The sequence below is a fragment of the Sinohyriopsis cumingii genome, chromosome 14 (genome assembly GCF_028554795.1).
Source record: "Sinohyriopsis cumingii isolate HCF-2022 chromosome 14, ASM2855479v2, whole genome shotgun sequence".
Lineage (NCBI taxonomy): Eukaryota > Metazoa > Mollusca > Bivalvia > Unionida > Unionidae > Sinohyriopsis > Sinohyriopsis cumingii.
In genome coordinates, this window is record NC_142974.1 from 91,729,324 (window position 1) to 91,746,651 (window position 17,328).

At 36.9% G+C, this 17,328-nt stretch overlaps 1 protein-coding gene across 2 annotated transcripts in view; it reads left to right on the plus strand.

Moving 5' to 3' along the window:
* The first annotated feature begins 992 nt into the window (after positions 1-992).
* LOC149784383 (uncharacterized) overlaps positions 993-17,328 on the plus strand; it is a 108,263-nt gene continuing 91,927 nt past the window's right edge. The window contains exon 1 of one of the 2 annotated variants that reach the window (XM_089932445.1): positions 993-1,076. In XM_089932445.1, the coding sequence (XP_089788571.1) occupies positions 1,020-1,076 (57 nt within the window). In that variant the 5' untranslated portion in view covers positions 993-1,019. Of the gene's footprint in view, positions 1,077-6,146; positions 7,843-17,328 lie in introns of those variants that run through there. The other variant, XM_089932444.1, reaches the window with a different exon arrangement.

Below are 17,328 nucleotides of genomic sequence, written 5' to 3' on the forward strand. Positions count from 1 at the left end.
CTAATCTGTATCATTTAAAATATGCTCAGCAAACAGTTGAGTAAGAAGCCTCTTAGGAAAAATGTCTTAAAGCAGGCTCTGCCCAAACAAATCCCAAACCAGTTTCTGACTGTTTGTGACACACACCAGTAACGTATGTATGTATGTGTGTGTGTGTGATTTGGATTTTCAACGTAGCTTTAACAATTTTTCAGTCATATCGCTACGATGTCTGCAGTGTGGCAGTTTATGGTGATGTCTAGCACTGGGTCATCATGCCGCAGACATGTAGCATGATGTCCCACCCAGTCACATTATCCTGACACCAGGCCGACCAGTCCTAACAGTAACCTCTTAATGCTGAACGCCAAGCGAAGCAGCTGTTAGTACCATTTTTGTAAGTCTTTGGTATGACTCGGCCGGGGATCGAACCCACGACCTCCCGCATCCGAGGCGGATGCTCTAAACACTAGGCCACCGGAGCGGTATGTGTGTGTGTGTGTGTGTGTGTGTGTGCGAATACTAAATTAACCAGTCAACATTTTTTCCGCTACAAAACCAATAGTATTAACGTAACCGGCCATTTCATGAAGTCCTTCATTTCACGACCTTACGGAAATGGCCGAGCGATGATCTGATAATCAGTCGTTTCGAAAGCCGATGAAAGAGTTTAAAATAAATCTCGCACCCTGACATATAGTGTGCAGTGGTTTATACATTATTATTTATCATATATTGCTCACATATTTCGTTTGAAATTTATAACCTGAATATGAATACGCTATTATGTCTATCAGCAGGAAATAGAGCAAAAAGGCGTTGACTACCAAACTTAAGTGTTAAATTATTCAGTCTCATTTGTTGTACTATGAGTAATCGAAACTTCCAAGTATTTCGTGCCTCATGAGACAATGACCGTCACCAAACTAGGTACATATAAATTGGATTATGAATGACATAGTACTTCTGTTTATAAGTCAACTTGATTTAGTTCGCTACTGCAGCATATTCTGGAGACATTATCACCATGACAACAAGAGATGTACACTATAACCACGCCTCTGATTGATACCTCGGACATCAGCAATCTGAGAATTGTACGTATTAGTAGTTTACATTGTGTATTACTGTACGGTTGTTACTCAAGATGACACTAATTATCGTATTATTCCAAAACGAGGCTTACGGTGTATGTTTCGTGTTTGTGTACGTACAACAATGGTAGACTTTCAAAGCCGAAAAATCTATTTAGATCTATTATAGCTTATGGGACATAAGTTTATTGGAAAGTGAGAGAGACCTTTACAAAGAATTATATAGTGCAATATTATATTATTTTTCCCATTCCAGAAACAAGTAGCAAGAACTCGATTGAGTGTCATAGTCATTAGCATTACCAATAGCCGGTTGGTTTAAATTTGCAAAAAGTAAAAGAAAAATACGATCTATGATGTGATTTATCTGGTAACAAAATTTAATAATTGCACATTAATTTATTTCCTTGATGAAAGTATCCTCAGCTGCTTGACTATTTAGTGGTGAAAACATGGAAAGAAAAAAAAACATGAATGGGATTCTATTCCACACAGACCAATAATCCACATTTATGGAAGAAGAAGAGAGTCGGCATTGAATGGAAAGGAATTAGGAATTAGTACAACTAGCACAAATAATCATGATACTTACAATATTTTACCGTGATAAATTCCTCAGTCTGAAATATTTACAATGAACAAATATACTTTGAGAATAGTATTAATCAGCAAACAATATCGAAGAAAAATTGATGGTTTAACAATGTTATTTCGATCATAAAAATCCGCACTTTAGGATTATCTGTCCGTAGTTTTCATCTATGACAAGAGGTTGAATTCACGTATTACGAAAACATCTGCATGTGTGATGAAACTGCTCGAAGGGGGATACTATAACGTTGAAATCACAAGGACTTTAATTTTCGTTTCGTTAATGTAATTTTCGTTTCGTTAAATTTTATGTTCTGATTTTAAATGTTAGGCCGGCTTTGCAAGTGCCATCTAGCGTCATAGATTTTGGGTCACGGGATTCCGCCTGGGTATGTTGTGAAGACATCAAAATAATCATTCTCTGAAGAACAACGAATGGAATGTTACAAGTCATATGCCAGTAGCTGTGATAAAGACGTCTGTGTCGCGACGAATTCGCTGAGGGTCAGAAATCCGACCAGGACGTAGCAACTGTAATGAGTTAGGTTGAAATCTGCAACGACCACCGTGGGAAGAAGTTGCCAGACATGGCGTGGTGGTAAAAAGCCTCTGGGGTTAGTGGGACCAGCTACAGATAAAGAATGCCATACTCTGTCGCAGATGAGAGTCGCACGATGGTCGAGAAATTCACAGTCAAGCTATTGTTCTACGAGGAAAGAGAAATTATGTTCTACGTATGGCTTACGATTCGCGCAGTGGAGGACACCTTGGCATCAGGAAAACTCTCGAAAGGATCAGAAAGGGGTTTTATTGGGTTGCACTTAGAAAGATGTGCGACTGTGGTGCAAGAGATATGAGGCCTGTGCGAAGCGAAAACCACCAGGACAGAAAAGGCTAGCTCCAATGCAGCTAATTGCGTCAGGGATTCCGATGGAACGTATAGTTGTTGACATCTTAGGGCCACTTCCGGAGATCGAAAATGGAAACGTTTATATTCTCGTGATCGCCGACTACTTTAAAAAATGGACTAAACTATTCTCAATGCCTTGTCAGGAAGCTACAGTTGTCGCAAAGCTAATACAAGAGGAAGTAAAGTCACACGTTTTGGTGTGCCAAGACGGATCCACACGGATCAAGGCCAACAGTTCCAGAGTGAGCTCTTTCGTGAAATGTGCCTACTCCTTGGAATCGAGAAAACGAGGACCAGTCCGTACTATGCGCAAGGTGACGGCATGGTGGAAGGGATGAGCTGAACGCTAGAGAGCATGCTATCTGCTTTCTTCGAAGAACGACAAAGAGAGTGCGACGAGCATCATCCATATCTAGCGATGGCATACCGCTCTTCAGTGCATGAAACCTCAGATTTTACTCCCAATAATCATGATGATGGGAAGGGATGCTGATTTGTCGCTAAACGTTGTGTTTGGAAAACTATCTCAACTTTACAGCAGTTCGCATGAATTCAAGCAGCAGTTCGCATGAATTCAAGCATTGGAAAAAAGATTAGAAATTTCACACCGTTTCGTCAGGAGCTACAGAAGCATTATTTTGATAGCAGGACCAGATGAAAGCGATTTCAGACGGCGATCGTGTCTGGTTGTTTTCGCCAAAAAGAAAAATGGGAATTTCGCCGAAACTACAGAAATTGGGGTATGGGACCTACCAAGGCGCTGACATGCTCAGTGACGTCAAGTCGGCAATTAGAAGAAGACACAGTCAGCGACTCTGCGACCAAGTCAATGACACAGTCGGCGACTTCGTGACACAGCCAGCGACCAGTGGACATCCAGTGTACACAGCAACTCAGTCTGCGACAAGACGCCAGAGATAAGATGGTACCCCAGTGGGGTAGAAATCTGTTACTCTCTGGAGAGCCAGTCCTCAGACAGATTCAGCGGAGTATCACTCTAAATACAAGACCTATCCCAAAGTACCCGAGATATCGAGACTCGAGGTAGTGTAGCCGAGGAAGTATTCCACTACAGTACGTTGCATAAAGGTGTTCGGAAAAAAGATTTTTTGATAGGGAAAGTGATTGACTCGAGAAAACGTAAGAAATTATTTATCATCTCTAATATTGATGTGCGGCGGTGTGGGGGCAACGTCCGACCATCCCTGAATCCGCCCCTGTGTAATGTTTCACCTGATTCCCTGTGTAATACGTGTTAGCTTCCTTCTCGATAACGCTTTTGAATACGGGAGACAACTCGTACGCTACATTGTACAATCGGTACGTTCTCAGCCATTTCGGCGAGAGGTAAATATACCTTAGATGAACATTTTGTTGTCCTGAAATGTCTTTGTAGAAAAGAAAACAGCAAAATATTCTGATCACCTCTGCTATTTGTATGATTGGATTGATTGTTGGATAGACCGCGAAGTTGCATAAAAATAGATGCATTCGCAATTTCTTGGTATTCGTTGTTTCGCAAGTGGACCGAATTGCAGCTATCGGCATACATTCGAGGTAGGATCCGTAGGATTTACCTCTAAGTTGCAAATGCTATCGACATACATTCGAGGTCTCATCCAAGAAATGACATCGAAGTTAGGAAAGTAGATTATGAAAAGACTGCAAGTTCCTCTCCACAGTTGCGTATTTTGCACGGTGTTGGGGTTGGGTGGGACGAATTTCAATTAAAAAGTGAATCTCAACATTTGAACGGCAGGATCCTGTCCTTTTTTTATAAACGTAGAATACATAAATACTTATGTTTGTGCGAATCAGACGTTTTGATTACGCGTTAAATGTGTACCAGAAGCTGCGAATATCTGACTCAGAACAATTAAAACAGGGTTCGAATGCGAAACTGTGCGGTCAGGGATTTGTCCATTAGGTACGACACGACATATTCACCATGAACGAAAGCATGCCTACTTCGTATTTGGTTATGGAGCTGTTCGTCGATTAATATTTGCTTGTCCGGACAATAAGTCTGCAACGGGTGCAGAGATTTTCATTAAACTTTGCCCAGTTGTATATTATGACTAGACAGTTTGTGCTGATCATGGCCAAGCCTCCTGATTCAATGACAGTATCACTGCAGAGGAAAATGTAATTGTGTGACCTGTATCCTTGTCCGGACTCCGGAGCATAGCTTTTGAAAATGTCATTTGTCGAAAGTAGTTCCTGAATAAGCTTAGAGCACTTGTTCCCTCTGGCATTTGATCATCATCGCCGCTTGCATTACTCGCTTGAAATATTTTCTCGTCATCATTGACGCCATAACCAATTTTCAGGAAAAGTAAAATCTCTATCTAAGTCTGCAGATTTGCTCCTCTAAATTGATAATCGAGCAAAAGGCATCTTTCACTTTATTTGGTTACTTATAATCGGAGATAAACTAGGTGCCTGCGGCAGTCAGTTGGCAGAAAACAAACGAATAAGTTTACAGGATCTGCTTTAAATCGATGTTAATTATGTTAGTTTTTGGTAAAACAGCTTGTTTCCCCTTGATAAATATTTAAAATTTAAAAACAAAAAATATATTGGCCGCTGAGATAACTGAGTAATAAACAGCTGAAATATATAATGCTTGCTGCAAATACTGTACGTTATATGTGCGATCCATGTTTGAAGTGTTTTGTTCGTTTCCTTTACTAGATCTCACTTATGCATATCTGGTACTTTCCACGCATAGCTATTACCTCTATATCCTTATATCGCTAAAATTGTTATATTCTTTCTTTCTTAAAAGACAATTCTTTTGAAATAAAGAAAGAAAATTTGAAGCGGGCATGTTAATTTGTATGGGTTAGCAAACGTAATTCACTGTAGAAAAACGCAAGAGGCCTAGTTTGGCCCCCGTTTTCGCCATAATTTTGTTATCTCTTGGATATCAAGAAAAGCAAACACGTACGTTTGCATGGAACGACTTACCTCGTGCTTTAAATTTAGTCCAACTTGTACATAATCGGAATACCGCCCATGGTTTTATCGTTATATCATTCTACAGTGAACGAGAGATTGGTGTTCGTCTAATATTTACACGTGACGAGCAAGTTTTATTTTTAAAAACGAACATATTAATGTGATTTCAAGTCCCTTACGCTGTTTCAAGTATTTGTGTACTTCCCCAGGATATCTTATATTATTATTATTATTATTATTATTATTATTATTATTATTATTATTATTATTAATAGTAGTAGTAGTAGTAATAGTAGTAGTAGCAGTAGTAGCAGCAGCAGCGATACTGTAATTGATGTTTTGTCGACTGTGACACCTTTGCTTTTAAACAGATATAGTAGCTGATGGTTAAAGTATGTCACACTGATATATGTATATATCTATATGCATACCGTGTGTTCTTGTAACAACTGGGTCAACGTCCTCGAACTCTTCCACTTGTGAAGAAGAAGAAGTAACCAGCCGTCTCGTTAAACTACAATGAAGAGGCGGAACACTACTTCAGGCTCAATCTCAGTATAGTGTATAACGCACGTCGCACCGATTAACGCATGATTTGAGATTTTTTTAATATAACATTTCCTTATGTTATCAGTATGATTTCATTATATGGACACATGTCGATTTTTTACTATTACTGATGCTGACAGCTGGATAAATGTAAAGCACAATGGAAGTTTGTTCATAAAGCTGGCTGGAAGAGATTAGTTGCAATTCGGTAATTTTTTATTGAAAGAGTATTTGTAAAGACAATTTGAGAAAAATACGATTGTCGCCAGAAGGGAAGAACACGTGAATAATAGCATCCAAGTAGTAAATGTGTTATGGTCCCACTAGATGAAAACAGTCAAAATGATGAATCTGTACAAATTCGAAAATGGAATTTTTGTGACGTGTCTGAAAAATAGAAATACCGATATTATGTGACCGGATAAAACATATTCATTAGAGGGAACTGTGCTAACTGACTGTGTAAATACTACAATCGTGGAATAAGAATCAAGGTGGTATAATTGAAGATTGTGTAAGCATCGGATCTGACATTATCCAAGAGGAATCAGTTAAACTGATTTGGACTAATGTTCGCGGTTATATTATTGTTTGAGATGTTTAAATGTTGTTGCCAGGAGTTATTTCCTTCTTGATGTATTGGGTGGGTGCTTTCGTTATTGGTTTTTATGTTGTTTTTTTGTCATTAATTCAGTTTCAACTGCCATTATTTTAAAAATGGTGTCATTATTGGTATATTTCAGTGTACTGGCTACCCGTCAAACCCAATCAAAATCGGACAATGAATGTTTGTCATCGGTCACGACTAATAGCTGAATTACGGTGAACATCGTGCATTTCGACTAGTCGAACTTGTAACTAGTATTATGAGAAAAAAATTCCTGCTTATTACAAATGTGTGTGATGATTACGTGTGGGATGGAGACAGTCGTGCAAACGCTTTTCCGCCCAGACCAGGTCATATTGGCATTCTGATCCCTTGAGGCCGAAGATCTCGATAGGCAGAAAACGGATACAACAATCAGTCGAAGATTGCTTCGGTTATGGATATTCAAACTTGCTATATTTTATTATGCACGTAAAAATGAGTAGTATTTCAGTTGATACTTGTGCTCGTAATGATGCAAATACTTCTCATTGGTACATAGGTAGATAAAAATAATTAACGTATAAGTAACTATTTCATCCGATAGGTAATCAGTATGTTTGCAATGGATATCAGATGCATGACAGTAAGTTTAAAACGAGATTTGTATACTGTTAAATACCGTAGTTACTATTATAAGGTATGAACCATAGCCCTATCAATCATGCATTCAACATAATGGATGTTTCAAACATCAAGGGATTCGTGCATCAGAAACAAGAAAGTCATTTTTACTTTGATCTCTGCTTTAAAAATTTCATCAGGTATTTTTCATTTTAACGGATAAAATGGTTACATTTGTAATCAGTTGAAGCTACATAAACAGAGGATTTACATATAAGAGTGCAAAGATGATAAGTGAGTTTCGTCCCATATGCTGAATGTGACATGTTTTAAATTTCGGAAGAGTTTTCTGGATTATTTACCAATAAGGCACCAGAGTGAGATATGTTTTCCGACTTGGTGCGAAGATGACACGTGTCAGGTCCAGTGGGGAACTAGAGATTGAGCTTGAACAAATGGCCCCAGACAGTGGAATGTCCCTATTTTTACGTACGACTGGGCAAGTTGACAGGGCATCGCCCGGGATCGATTTGACCGTCGAGGGACAGGTGAGTTTCTATATTTTATCTGGCTCGTCCTTAATGAGAATTTTTAAAAAAAAGTTCAAGATACAGTGTGCCCTTTCCGTACATGCGTCTGTCACATCTCGCTATCCCTGATTTTTGTAAAGTAAGATCACTGACATTAGCCAGTCCTTGGAGTTCTCTTTGTACACCAGCGTAACAATCGTTGGAGTTCTCTTTGTACACCAGCGTAAGAGTGAAGTGGAATAACTTAAAAAAGTCATTGTATATATGAAGCGTTGAGTAAACGCTGAGTAAATAATTTTATCACACACATCAAATTTATGATAACGTTGAATGTTTCAGATAATTCTATATCCTTTATCTGTAAGTTAGATTTTTAAGCCAAATTAGGTAGACAACCTGGGATCAGTTCTAATATCTTAGTTATGTCTATAGAAAAACAAAACTTCACTATGAGTGCAACAGGTTGCTGAATTAACATGTCAGTAAGCGAAAATTGTTTTCACGTACTGCACTCTATGATCCCACGCTCCCCCCCCCCCACACACACACATACATTGTAGTACCCATGAGTCCGTCTCAATCAATTAAAGAATTCATTCGCGATGATGTTTTAATCGCTCCAAAACTCCCGTGTGGGCGTCAGCTGACCACAAGAGTAGAATGACTGATTCTTAACCGAATTTCTGAACTAACGGAAAACGAAAATATGAACACATAAATTGTGTAAAGTGAAGCAAGAGCGATTCTTAATTTGAAAATGCACTACAGCTAAATTTCCAAACCAGTAAAAGAAAAAAGTTTGTATTAAAAAATGGTGCATAAAAAAGTAAGAGGACGCAAGAGAATCATGAATTTGAAATGAAACTACATCAGTTCAGTTTCAATCTGTTGAAAAAATAACCCTTCAAATACATGGAGATATGTAATATCGGCAAGGCTAAGAAAGACTTGGAGGAAAATGAAACACGTGACACAAAATACAGACCATGTGTCTGAAAACTGTGTTTGCAAATTAAGATGTGATCGCGGATTCCGTCCTTTCACGAAGCAAAAATCATCGATAATGATGCCGTTAAATGCAAATGCAGAAAGGCGTGACAATTTACAAGAATTTATTAAAGTTTTAAATAAAAAGTATACGAAATGTATGTAGAAGAAAACGGTGACCACATTAGAAAGTAAATAAAGAATAAGAAGAATGAATGAATAGAGAAAAACAGAAAAATTACGGAAACGATTCAAGGAGGAACACAGAAGTAAACAAGCAAAGGAAACAAGAGGGTAAATTTGTATGCAGTGTGACTCTTTTGTGATTATTAAATAATAGACGTTAGATTTTAAAAAGCAGTGCACCTTATCCTTGTTCTGCAATTCAGTGTAACGCAACAGTTAACCGAGATAGTGCCTAGCTTTTATAAAGAGATAAAACTGCATTACACAAAAACAAAATTATTTCACCTATGAGCCGCAAAATATTTAGCAAACCAGTCATTCAAATTCAACATTGTTGACTCTTTTAGCAGATGCAGAGCAAATTCTGGCAGGATAATCTATTTGGATTGCAAGAAAAGGATGAGAAATATTCATTACTATTTAAAAGATCTAAGAGCGTCTGAGTTAGTAAAATTGGGGGAGGGGAGGTGGGGCGGGAGGCCGAGTGGTCTAAAGCGCTCACCGTTATGGATCACTGCCATCTCACCAATGTCTGCGTGGGTTTGAGTCGTAGGCTCGGCTAACGTAGGTACGTGAGAAAGCTTGCCAGTTGCTTCTCGTGGGTCGGTGGTTCTTCCCGGGGTTTTTCAGGGTTCTTCCTCAACCAGTTATACTGACCGCCATGTATAGCCTATCATGTGCTGAAAATGACGTTAAACCCTACAACAACAACAACAACAGTAAAATCGGCATACATGTTTCATATCTTCTTTAAAATACCAAACCGTTGGTTGAATGTACTATATACCATTGTCTAATGGAACTAACAAGAATATAAATCGTAAACAATTTAACATACACGGTAATAATTTAACATTCCACCAAATCATGACTGGAGATAGGTAAATCAAAAGATAACGGTACATCAGGGTTTTATGTAGCGCCTGCACCTGTTGTAGCGCTAAAGGCTACAGACGTCATTACAGCTATGAAGCAGTAACCTTTGAATACTGAAGCAAACTGTTGGAAGACGAAAAGATGAAATAAACTCAGCGGTAATAAAAGATGAAAATACAAGATAGAGGTGAGATTTCTGCAAGATAGAACTGATCTGCCAAACTATCATGCTGTTTATAATATGTACTTTAATGACCTAGTTTATATATTGTTGTTGGTGGCTGCGGCAGTTTTAGGGCTGTGCGAGCCCGTTGCGAAATGAGAACAATAATACAACAAAACCTAATTTCTATATCACTGAATACATTCTGTAAAATATTCATTGAAGAAAACAGGTTTGTTTTCAAAATCAAATTTATTTTAAATAATATGCTTTAATTATAATTTGTTTTAAACAAACTCCAAAATCTTCGGCCCCCTCCCTCCAGCTTGGAGGCCGGGTGAGATCTGCACCTCGCTATGGCCGCTACTGTTGGTGGTGACGGTATAATAGATTATCGAGCAATAGTGTTTCGAAAACGGGTAGTATTATTTCTTACAACAACAACAAAAACAACTTGAAAAGGACATCGGATACATTTAAACTAAGGCGGAACAATAATATAAATATAGACTTGGAAACAAAATATAATTCCATTTCCTGATAGGCGGTCTATAACAATTCGTCAAAAGATGGACAAGGTGTAGAAGAGAAGAACGTGGATAAGACTGATGTAGACAAGACGGACAAAAAATTGTGACAGTCTTTTAATCGCAACTGCACGAGATTTCAAAGTCAAAGCTCATAAAAGTCTAGTCATTTATAATCCTGATTATCGTTGCAGTAGCTGTTTTCATTTACTCAGTGAAATAAGTTTTTTTAAAAAGGTTTTTAAAGTTTCATCCTTTCAGATGTTGCATTTGTATCTCTTACAAAATGCAAACAATAAGTCAACTTATTAAACAAACGACAGAATGACAGATCAGTCAACAAAGAAATAACATGACCAGTTGCTCTTAAAAACCATTTTATTACACAGGCTGTAATGCCAAGTAGTTCTGCTTCTGTCTTTGAGAAAAGCTTGATCAAATAGTTGACATTATTGCTCATGCCTGCTTGACCTTGTCCATGAAAACTCTGCAACACGTTTCCACCACCGCTTCCGCCAGCATGTGTCCCTTCAACCCCCACCCCTATTAGACCTTTTAATCAGATTTGCCATATACATAGCACGAGTTGCTACAATCGCAAATAAATTATGACAGATGTAATATTTTCATTTTAAACTGTTAGTTTACTTATCTGTACCTTATGAATTTATTTTTTAATGTTGTCTCTAAAGTCAAGCATGAGATCTTTAAAATGTCCAACTTCCTGTACTCTTTTGCCTTCAACACTTTCTTACACTTTCTTTTTAAATGTAACCTTTTCGTTCCATCTGTTATTTTTGTGTGTGGCCGATTTCATTCGTTTAATGTATTCTATAGGTATGTCATAATTTCCATGATTTAGCGACTCTTACACCATCTGCATCAACTCTGAATTATTTCGTGTAGCAGAGTAAGTAATCTGTGCTCTGCAGGTTAAAATTCTCCACTTTTAATTCGTTCATAGTAATCATTTAGTATATGGTCATTGCGTTTCTAATTTGTTGTTCAGTGTTTAATTTGTGCTGACATTTTTTCATTTCTTTTCCTCTGGAACTTTATTGGTTGCCTTTGTACGGCATTAGGTTCCAAAGTTTGTTGTAAAGATCTGGCGCGAAGTTTACTTTTCAGTGGTATGTTTTTATTTTTTCCATTTTTTCAGACCAAATGCTTCAGGAAGTCACTTCATTATTTATTTAGTAACTGCAGAGTTAGTCGTCTTAGCGGGAGTGCTCTTGTAAGAAAATTGTTTTTGTTTTTGCCTGCTTCTTGAAAATACAATGCTTTTTGCATCAATTTTCAACGTGACTTAAGTAACTGAGTAAGTAAGTCATAAAGCTGATTATTCCAAGAAGGGTTTACTTTTATCTTCATTGGGTGATATCCAAGCAATACTGAACGAATTCGATTTTAAAACGCCCGTGACGTAAAAAGGAAAGCACAGAAAATAATGGCAAATTGATGTCACGACTGAGATTACTACTTCAGTATCTATCTATCGTGTAGGAAACTATTTGAAGGAGAAAAAGAAGAGACAAAACAGACTAAATAATTATCATCCAAACATTCATTAATGATGACGCTGACAGTTGTGAAAGCTTCGACGTCTTTTATAGTGTGCTTTTGAATTTCTTCCTCGGAAGTTTTTATCAGCATGAATATGATTTCACAAAGTTTAATCGACTGTGTTCTACAAGTCAAAATAATTTATTTGATGTTTTCAGTCAGATAAATGTTAAAAAATGGTACGTCCATAATTTTCAATGTCGTATTTTACTTGATTTTTCGTTTCAACAAAATCTAAATTCTAAGTTTTGTCTCGTTAATTATCGTGAAATTCTTGTCATTCTCGTATCTTTGTTGTATGCATTCATTTGTGTATCCTTTCCAATGTTCTGTGTTTTCGTATTTTCTTTCGTACAGGATATGACGTAATCATTACCTTTAATGAACTCGGTTATTAATTTTTTTTTCGCATTTTGATAACCTCATAATATTTACTATTATGTACTTCGTAATTTTAAACGAACATTTAATAACTAAAAGTTTAATACTTTTACTTTCAACATAATTTGAAAACGAAATAACGAAAAGAGCGGTTGAAAGATCGTGTAGATTAATTTGTTAGTAACCTAAATATCGTATTTGAGTTCATCAGATAATTTCGTTTCAAATAAATGGATGATCGTAAATACAGTAACACTGATGCAATTAAGATTGACATATGATCAAGGAAGATAAGTTTACAAAAGAAGCGGGTTTCTGATAGAGCTGGACATTTGTAGAATCACTTGGGAAACGTTCACAGGAATATAAACGAGTCAAAGCATAGATATTGGGACAGAAATCAATGATGTCTGAAATTCATATTGAAAGTCGAGTTATAAAACACAACTTATGACAAAATGTATAAATCTTTTATGTGTTGCAATAATGTACACCAATGTTGGCTCATTTTCAACCACTTCAATTAGTTCCCCCAAAAAACGAATTCAATTCCTGAAGATTGTTAATGTTCAGAGTTATGAATGACGAGTGGGAGAAACAACATAAATACCGTGCAACTATTAAACTGAGTTTTTGCAGTCAGTTACAGCATGCTTTTAAAGTAGATATTGAAGACGTCGATGGGTTCACCAACATAAATGGAAGTTAAGTAAGTAATAAAGTTGATTATTCCAATATCATTACGTCAGTTTGCTACTTGACGTGATAGTCAAACAACTAAGTAATTTCAAAGTGCAGGTTGTAAACACGAGTACTATTGGACAAAATTAGGATTGAATTTCGCTGTTATAAAGCAAACCAAAGTATATTATTAAATTTCAACGCACCCCGAGACAGCATAAAGCACCCCGAGACAGCATAAAGCATTCCAATTATGTTACAAACCCTAGCTTTCCAAACATCAGTACTAAATCTTTGTTGTTTATATTATACTCATAACAGGGAGAGAAAATGCTATCTTGATCCAAGACCGACAATGGCGTTAATTTCATGTTGCACTGTACATTGAAGAAAACAATATTTGATACTTTGGATTTAATTGATCGTGCTCTTTTTTAACTGAATCTATCAGTATTATAAAACATTGAAGCTATATCAAAATTTTTTGGTATTAAATATTTTATCACAAGATGGCAACATCAGCTGTTATTTTTGTCGTTGCAATAGAAAACGACCTTGCATAAGAATTAGTCATCTGCTTCAATTATTTGATCCAACCAGTACATAAAATGAAGAGTGAATCCAACACTCTAAGTCCTTGGAGAATTCGAGAGAATATATGTTGATTTCAATGAATTAACTACCTGAATTAAAGATTTAGAGAGCATAGTTTGTGTCTTCGTTTGTTGATTAATTTGGATGATCTCTCTAATTTGCTATCTGTTATGATTCTACTTTCGATAAACGTTAGACAACCTAAACATGGGGACCAGTCTTCGGATTAGCAGATAAAATAGTAATGTGTAGTTCTTTACATTCTAATGCGTATTAGTCGGTTCATATTTTTTACATGTTCTTTAAAGTGTTGTTAGTTTTGTGTCTGTTGAAGGAGAGGACTGGCATTGCATTGTAAATACATAAAACACAAAACCACATCTTAATCCAACACATCATTGTATTACGGACATTCCTATCAGTATTAAGCCTGAACAAAATTTACACGTCCTGCTTGTATCTCGATATTTTTTCATATCGTTTCATTAAAGCTGGACCGACATTCTGACAACTCACTGGTAATATATTGGACTGAATGCTTGTTAAAGATATAACTATTTTTTGTGGTAGTGATGCTATTTTTCATTTGAACGGCTATACTATTTTCATGACATTCAAAGATTTATGATGCATCTTTGAAAACAAGCAAAATATTGCAATGTTTAATGAATAATACATCGAGAAAGCTAAGAATATGAGCGGGTAGTGGTAAAATACTTGCCTAGACGCTGTTCAGTTTTAGTAAACGGACAGAAATGTAAAATACCACTTATTTTACATGCTAACATTGCATAGTCTATTTCATCATTTCCCTGGGACTTGATATTTACCATTGCACTTGCAAAAGCGTCTAAAGTTACAGACAGTAATAATCAGTATTAATAGCTGGAAAATATTTGTACGATACAGTTACATCCGGTTCAATAGCTCAGTCCATTAAATACAGATACAGGCTGGGAATTCTTTTCATCTTCGACTACGCCACAAGATAAGCGTATTATTGATGTGGTAGCTAATACGACTTTAACAAATGTTCAACTTGATTTAACTCGAATGAATTTAAAGGAGTCATGATACTATGCAAGAAAGGCAGGGAAACTACTCCGGAAAAGTGTTTAAACCAGCGACAGAAACGATCATGATGACTGTGGAAGAATTACCAATATGTTTTGTTCTCAAGGATATGAATTTAGGTAACAGTGTACAGTAGCAACAGGGGCGCCGAGTGGCCGACTGGTCTAAAGCGCTCACCGTTTACGGATCACTGCCATCTCACTTCTGCGTGAGTTCATGGGCGCCCGCAGCATAGGTCTAAGGGGGTCACGCGTGACTCCCCTGGAAATAATATATATATATATATATATATATATATATATATATATATATATATATATATATATATATATATATATATATATATATATATATTCCGACAAGTTTAATCAGCTGAAAATCTGTCACAAGATCCTGTTCAAAACGCTTAGTAAGTATTTGCTTTAGTTTAAGACTGCTTACTATACTAACTCACCAGGCCGTGACTGACTACCCCCCCCCGCCTGCAAAAATCCTGCGGGAGCCCATGCGTGGGTTCGAGTCTCATGCTTGGCTAATGTAGGTACGTGAGAACACAGGTGCTCGACGCAAGCTTGATGTTAAGAAGAAAAAAAAGTAATCTGAAGAAGAAAAGAAAAACTCATACAGAGTGACAAAAATACCTTAGATTAAACCCATGACCCGTTCTGACATAGGACCTTCTCTATCATAATATATAAGAGAGAAGGTACGGAACTTCCAAATAGTTCGTTCCATCCATGACCTTCGATTTCCTTTTGCAATTTCCGTCGTTAAAGGAACACGTCCATACTGTATGGCTTGTTTTACTCCTGAGATATTTTTCTATTCATCAAGCCATCATTGCAATTTTCGAGAATTTTGTCTTTGGGACAAGTGCGTGCACATGTGAAAACCGGTGAAAAGAGCTACATGTGCCATGTTTGGGACTCTACGATGCATCCCTTCTTCAATTACAGAACAGTGGCAGATGCAGAAGTAAGTGTTTACTTACCATTAACTCGATTCAACTTTAGGAATCCTGTTCCATGAAAGAATTAGACATTGTCTTCTTAAATGCACATATATTGTATACATGCGACTCTATTTTCAAAATAGGTAAACTATGCGGCACACACGTCAACGCCGAAATATGATTGGCTGAAAAGGTTATACATATTATCACATGAGCTCGGACTTGTCTCAGTAGTAAAAATTCTCGAAAATCGCACGTTTCGGAGCTCGTAACTTCAGTTTGGTACAACGCAGAAATATCTCAGGAGTAAAACAAGCCATATATTATGGACGTGTGTCTTTAAAGACGGAAATTGCAGAAGGAAATCGAGGGTCATGGTGGAACGAAGTATTTGGAAGTTCCGTACCTTCTCTCTTATATATTATGATAGAGAGGGTCCTATGTCAGAACGGGTCATGGGTTTAATCTGAGGTATTTTTGTCACTCTGTATGATTTTTTTCCTTCAGATTATTGTTTTTATTTTCTTCTTCTCAACATCAAGCTCGCGTCGAGCACCTGTGCGTGAGAAAGCTTGCCAGTAGCTTCTCGTGCGTCGGTGGTTCTTTCCCGGGTTTCCCATGGTTCTTCCTCCATCATTTATACTGTCCATCATGTATAGCCTATCTTGTGCTGAAAAATGGCGTTAAACCCAATAAAATCAACAACAATAACAACAGTAGCAACAACATATTTCTTCGACAAACACCAAAAGCAGATGGAACTCAATAATGCAAGTGTCAACACTGTATGCACTTATCAATACTGCATCTGGGAAGTACACATGATAACAACTTGTATGGTACAGGATGTAAATTTAATCTAAAGTTCAGGATGTTTTCGATCTGTATATTGAGAGGAAGGGTAACTTTAACTATCGTGCACACAAAATAATCTTTTGATTTTTCACATTGCTATTCAAATAAATCGATAAATTAGTTGCAGAAATTTCAAACGCCGGCATATTTTGGCGAATATGACAGGTGTAACAGGAATATAGATGGATAAGATGTTTGATATGTGAAATCATTGCAATGCCTGATAAAGATGAACCTCACAGGTCACCAACACAATGGACCGCCTGAGGCATTAATGCAATGTTTGTTATGCAAACAATGTCCGAATAAAATAACGAAAGATATTAGATGCAATGAAAACGGATAAAGTTACAGAAACCGTTGCTAATGTAAGCTACGGTTTTAAATAGCTATAAAACAGTTATATCTTGAACGACTTCAAAATGGTGTAAGAGATAATGAAAGGGCAATGCAAATATTGTAATAAATATCTGCTTGGTTGTCTTAAGGTATTTGCCAACTTTGTACAAGCGATACAGTGATCAAAATATAAGTTTTCGTTTTGTCAGTATATTTTCCATGTATGAATTTGCAAAGCTGTAACATCATATAACACATAAGACATAAAATAAACCACAACCAAATAATATTGGGTGAATATCGTGATAATTAGGACACCAACACCT